Here is a 6,740-nt window from a genome sequence, read left to right on the forward strand (position 1 = left end):
CAGGAGTGTCATATTTCAGGGTTCTGCAGTATTGAAGGTAGATTTCTACAACCTTACCATACCTGTATCAGAGGTAGAATTTCCAGGCCTTCACCCAGCTCTTCCCCCCCCTCCCCCGCTCCCTTCCTGAACTTTGTCTATGCTCTCTCTGCTCCTTCTCTCAGACATGGTTCCCACTTAATTGTGTGAATCTGCAGCTCACTACCTACTTTAAAGACATCTTGGTCCCGCTGCCAGCCACAGAGAGAAGGAAGGTCCTAGCAACTCAAGGGGACATGGATATAGAAATAGGGGGCGCAAAAAAGAATCTGGCTGCTCTCAGGCCGGCAGCTCTCAAGCCCCTGCGCACAGCTCACTGAGCTGCCACTACAAGCCGCTGAGGGGGACGCATCAAGTTGCTATGGAGACTCAAACATTCCATGCAAGAACACCATGGCTACCGGCATGCGGATATTATAGCTCTGTGTAACTAGGCGAACGGTGCAGGGAATTCTCACTGAGCACTGCTCAGTGGGAAAGAGGAACGAAAAGTCTGTCAGCCCAACGTGATGTGTTTAATGTGCTTAACAGTGCTGTCTGCACAGGCAATCCTTTGGGTACATGCATATACCTTCAAAGAACCGGCATGCACATGTTACAACACTAGAGTAGACCTGTGCACATTTTATTAATTCCTGGAGTAGCCTCTAGATGAAGATGAGGAAGGAGCAAAGACTGCTAACTGGCCCTCCATCTTTACAGAAAAATCCCATGTAACTCTGAAAAAGAAAATAAAGAAATAATTCCTTTTTTTAGCAAAAGCTAAACATTGACCTGCATATGTTACAAAACTGATTCAGCATAAAGAACCACTTCCCACACTGATTCAACGATCACCTCTTGTTCTGTAACAACATCCAAACCTGTGACTGTGAAGTAAAGCTGAGATACACATACAGTAATCAGCTCAGAAGGCAGAGGACTTCGCGGACCAGACCGAGCTGTTCCTGAGACTTCTGAACTAAAGGCTTTCCCTTGGACACTTGAAAACAGATCACAACCAATCACGTTCCACTCAGCGACAACTTCAGCAAGGCTATTTCCCTAAAAAACTTTTCAGAGTTACCAAACCAACAAAACAGACTTAATGATAAACAGACCACACACACCCCAACCTCCCATGTCACACTGCGTTGAGACTCCCCTAGCTCGGCAGGGCTGGATCTATCCACGTGATCTGGACCAGCGGCGGAGTAATTTGCAAGGGGAGGGAGGGGAAATAAGCCTTACGCCTGCCGTTGGAGGTAGTGTGTAGTGTCATTTCCGGGGAAGCTTGTAACGACCTCAAGCAACAGGAATATCCGGTTCAGGGTCGAGGAGGCTCAGTCAGTATTGTGTAGTTTGTGGCGAGGATGGCGTTGTGGTCTTCCTCCTTTCAGAGTTTTGGTTCGGTTGAGGAGGATGAGGAACGGGCATTGACTCTCACATCTATCCAGCACCTGTCGGAAACGCAGGTACATCTCTCCTCGTACCGCTTGTCATGCCGTTTTCTTGTTCTGCTGAGTTTGTACGAGACTGTGTGCTCCTTCCTTCCTCTGGCGGGGGAGGGGTATCTTCGGCCGCACGTGCCACTGGCGTGGGTTTTCCGTTGCTCAACCGAAACTTAGGTGGAAGTTTTGTCCCGAAAGCGGGGTCCGTCACTCGATGTGCAAGAAGCCGGTCCACACACAGAGTCGGGATATTTGCTTTAATATCCGGTTCTGCGTAGAAAAGGGAGCAGGGTGGTATTCCATAAAACAAGCTCAGTTTCCCGAAACACAAGTGCTGCTTTTATACCCAAAACCGCGAGAAAGAACTTTATCTCTAACATTATTCTGTCATTCACACACGATTGGTCAACTAATTCCTCGCTTCCATTTAAAGTGGCAATGCTAAAAAATTTCACTACGCATGCTCAGAGAGTAAGGGGCTTTCTGTTAGTAAGGGTCTCTCTAGCCTGTGGGTGGATATTTTAGTATGCTAACGGATCATTAATATGCTAATATGGTGATTTCAATTGCTCAGTGTTTTCCCTCCAGTGCTCAAGGCTGTAACCAAGATAAGTTGTCGGGAGTACTCCTTTCCATCCCTTTCATCTCTCTTGCAGGTGTCCTGCAGGCCTGTCTCAAGGCCAGACTGTTGACTACTTGGGGCATGTTTTTCTCTAACTGGAATCTTATTTTGTCTAATTCTTACTGTTTCACTGTTATCTGGGCCCTATTTATATTCTGCATGTCCCTTTCATTATCTTTTATGTGATTTTTTCACCAAATGTGATTTTTTTTTTCCCAAAATTCTGCTTATTTCAATTAATAACTCACATCAGGAGCATGTGTGACTTCGACTGCTGAAGCATTCTTCATTGCCAGTGCCTATACCTGCAGGGTTTGTGCCTGGTTTCAGCTCTCTGGGTTCTGGGGGAAGGGCTTCTGACTATCAGTTTACAGAATCACTTTTAAGAGAGCTGGATTTGTTTTGGGCTCATACATGTGTACTTTCTTTGTCCTGTGTGGTCTAAAATATAAAATGAAACCACTGGAGAAGTGCAAAGATGTGAGTCGGAGAAGTGATTAAACTTTTTTTTTTCTTAAATCATTACTGAGTCTGGTACATCAGGGGTGGAGATGTAAACAGGCATGCATAAGTGCATGCTTATCCTGGATCTGTTGGATGCGTCAGAAAGGATTTGTGTAGTAATGCTATAGTAATATTGGAATTTGTCATCAGCCCACTGTCGCAAGCAAAACAATCTCAACTTGGGGAATTTAATTTAATTTAATTTAGAATCATAGAATGCCAGGTTGGAAGGGACCTCAAAGATCATCTGGTCCAACCTTTCTAGGTGATACTCTAGTTGATATGAGGTGGCTCAGCACCCTGTCAAGCTGAGACTTAAAACTGTCCAAAGTGGGGGAATCCACCACTTCCCTTGGGAGACTATTCCAATGTTCGACTGTCCTCATGATGAAAAATTTACCTCTTGTGTCCAATTGGAATCTCCACAGGAGCAACTTGTGCCCATTACCCCTTGTCTTTTCCATGCGACTCCTTGTAAATAGGGAGTCTCCATCTTCTTGGTAGCCACCCTTTAAGTACTGGAACGTGGTAATGAGGTCTCCCCTAAGCCTTCTTTTCTCAAGGCTGAACAAACCCAGTTTTCTCCAGGTGTGGTCTCACAGTGCTGAGTAGAGTGAGATGATGACTTCTTTATCTCTGCTGGTGATGCCCTTGTTGATGCAACCCAGCACCCTGTTGGCCTTCTTTGCTGCTGCAGCACACTGTTCATTCATGTTGAGACTGTTATCCACCAAGACCCCCAGGTCCGTTTCCACAGGGCTGCTCTCCAGCCAGGTGGATCCCAGTCTGAACTGCACTCCTGGGTTATGTGTTCCCAGATACAAGACCTTACACTTCTCCCCATCAAACTTCATAAGGTTCCTGCTAGCCCACTCCTCCAGCCTGTCTAGTTCATCCTGGAGGGTGGCTCTTCCTTCTGCAAGAGGCTTTTGCACATACCTGAACACATTTGTATATAATTGTATATATTTTATTTTATTATTGGTGTTTAATTAAAGCTGTGTAGTTTAGTTTTCAATCCAGTGTGTCTCTCTCCTCATTCTCTCTCTCCTTCCCTACCTGGGTGGGAGGGGATCGAGAGCATTTTTGTCAAATTGAGTCAAATGGTGACAGGTGCTAAATTACTTTTTTGCCTCAGTGTTTAGTAACAGGACCAGTTATGTTGAGGGAATCAAACTCCCTAAGCTAGGCAACAGGGACCAGGAGCAACCTCCCCACAATCCAGGAGGAGACAGTGACCTGCTGCACCATGTAGATGGACACAAATCTCTGGGGCCAGATGGGATCCACCGAAGAGTGCTGAAAGAGCTGGTGGGGGTGCTTACCAAGCTACTTTCTGTCATTTACCAGCGGTCCTGGCTGACTGGATAGGTACCAGCAGATTGGAAATCAGCCAATGTTACCCCGATATACAAGAAGGGATGGAAGGATGATCCGGGAAATTACAGGCCTGTTAGTCTGACTTCAGTCCCAGGGAAGCTGATGGAGCAGATAATCCTGAGTACCATTATGTAGTACCTGCAGAACAACCAGGTGATCAGGCCCAGTCAGCATGGGTTCATGAAGGGCAGGTCCTGTTTGACTAACCTGATCTCCTTCTACGACAGGGTGACACACTTATTGGATGAGGGAAGTGCTGTGGATGTTGTCTACCTTGACTTTAGCAAGGCCTTCGACAAGGTTTCCCACAGCATTCTCCTACAGAAGCTGGCTGCTCGTGGCTTGGATGTTGTGGGAAATGGTGCACACAGATGTGCACACACTTCGCTGGATAAAAAAATGATTGGACAGCTGGGCCCAAAGAGTTGTGTTCAGTGGAGTTAAATCCAGCTGGTGGCCGGTCACAAGTGGTGTTCCCCAGAGCTCAGTGCTGGGGCTGCTCTTGTTTAACATCTTTATTGATTATTTGGATGAAGGGATAGAGTGCAGCCTCAGTGAGTTTGCAGATGACACTTAGCTGGGTGGAAATGTTGATCTGCTTGAGGGTAGGGAGGCTCTGCAGAGGGATCTAGACAGGTTTGACCAATGGGCCAAGGCAAATAGCATGAGTTTCAATAAGGCCAAATAAGGTCCTGCACTTTGGCCACAACAACACCTGGCAGCGCTACAGGCTTGGGAAGGAGTGGCTAGAGAGCTGCCCAGCAGAGAGGGACCTGGGGGCGTTGACTGACAGCCAGCTGAACATGAGCCAGCAGTGTGCCCAGGTGGCCAAGAAGGCCAACACCTTCCTGGCCTGCATCAGGAATAGTGTGACCAGCAGGACCAGGGAGGTGATCCTGCCCTTCTACTTGGCCTTGGTGAGGCCTCACCTTGAGTACTGTGTGCAGTTCTGAGCATCGCAGTATAGGTAGGACATCAAGGTGCTAGAGAGGGTGCAGAGAAGGGCAACTAAGATGATTATTAGTCTGGAGAACAGGACTTATGGGGAAAGGCTGAGGGAGCTGGGGCTGTTCAGCCTGGAGAAGAGGAGGCTGAGGGGAGACCTCATTGCTCTCTACAACTACCTGAAAGGAGTTTGTAGTGAGGTGGGTGTTGGCCTCTTCTCTCTAGTGACTAGCGATAGGACAAGAGGAAATGGGGTAAAGTTAAACCAGGGGAAGTTCAGATTGGCTATTAGGAAAAATTTCTTCACAGAAAGAGTGGTGAGTCATTGGAAGAAGCTTCCCAGGGAGGTGGTACAGGCACTGTCCTTGGAGGTGTTCCAAAAATGGGTAGATGTGGTGTTCAGGGAGATGGCATAGTGGTTAGCGGTTGTAGGGCTGATGGTTGGACTTGATCATCTTGAAGGTCTTTTCCAACCTTGATGATGATGATGGTGATGATTCTGTAAGCACATAGCTCTTGCCCTGGCAGGTCTGAGGCAGTGTGATATATAGTCAATTTGCCAAGCCTCCCCATACCTGTACTTTGACCACCTCCCCTCATACCACAAAGGTTTCAACCGTTTTGCCTGCTTAATTGCGGTGCATGTTTCACAGCCATGGATCACCTGTGCAATAGCGTCCATGGTTAAGTCCACCCCTCGGTCACGAGCCCATCTGTATGTTGCATCTCTGCCTTGATGACCTGAAGTGTCATGGGCCCATCAAGCCAGAAAGAGCTCACCCTTATGTTCCCAGTCTAAGTCTATTTGGAACACTTGAGCAGCCTCATCTGCTCGTTGGTTGTGTCGATGTTCCTCAGTGGCTCGACTCAGAGGCACGTGTGCATCTACATGACGCACCTTTACAACCAGTTTCTCTATCCGAGCTGCAATGTCTTTCCACAGCTCGGCAACCCAAATAGGTTTACCTTTTCGCTGCCAGTTGTTCTGCTGCCACTGCTTTAGCCAACCCCACAAGGCATTTGCTGCCATCCACGAGTCAGTGTAGAGATAGAGTCTTGGCCACCCCTCTCGCTCAGCAATGTCCAAAGCCAGCTGGATGGCTTTGACCTCTGCAAACTGACTTGATTCACCTGCTCCTTCAGCTACTTGTGCAACTAGTCATGTAGGACTCTACACGGCAGCTTTCCACTTCAGGTGGTTCCCTACAAGACGACAGGAGCCATCAGTGAAAAGAGTTTCTCAGTCTCTGGTAGATGATCATATGGTGGAGCTTCTTGAGCCTGTTTCACCACTTCTTGTGGTGGCATTCCAAAGTGGGTGCCTTCCGGCCAGTTTGTAATTGCTTCCACAATACCTGGATGATTAGGTCTTCCTATTTGGGCTCGTTGGGTGATTAAGGCAGTCCATTTACTCTAAGTCATGTCCGTGGCGTGACGGATAGGAGAAAGGTTATTCTGGAATATGAATCTCAGCACTGGTAATCTGGGCACCAGGAGGAGCTGCGCTTCAGTGCCAATCACTTCTGAAGCGGCTCTAACTCCTTCATATGCTGCAAGTATCTCCTTCTCAGTTGTTGTGTAGAGCCACAATGATGATTAAGGGACTGGAACATCTCCCTTATGAGGAAAGGCTGAGGGAGCTGGGTCTCTTTAGCTTGGAGAAAAGGAGACTGAGGAGTGACCTCATCAGTGTTTACAAATATGTAAAGGGTGAGTGTCAGGACGATGGAGCCAAGCTTTTTTCAGTGATGACCAGTGATAGGACAAGGGGCAATGGATGCAAACTGGAGCATAGGAGGTTCCATGTGAATATTAGGAAG

The 6,740-nt window shown here is 47.5% G+C and overlaps 1 protein-coding gene across 1 annotated transcript in view; it reads left to right on the top strand.

The window, feature by feature from the left end:
• Positions 1-1,391: 1,391 nt before the first annotated feature.
• Positions 1,392-6,740, top strand: part of LOC104387140 (hsp90 co-chaperone Cdc37-like 1) — a 31,613-nt gene continuing 26,264 nt past the window's right edge. Inside the window, exon 1 of the mRNA XM_009995837.1 lies at positions 1,392-1,493. Coding sequence (XP_009994139.1) covers positions 1,392-1,493 — 102 coding nt within the window. The remainder of the gene's footprint in view (positions 1,494-6,740) is intronic.

This window comes from Chaetura pelagica, unplaced genomic scaffold (genome assembly GCF_000747805.2).
Source record: "Chaetura pelagica isolate M959 unplaced genomic scaffold, ChaPel_1.0 scaffold380, whole genome shotgun sequence".
Lineage (NCBI taxonomy): Eukaryota > Metazoa > Chordata > Aves > Apodiformes > Apodidae > Chaetura > Chaetura pelagica.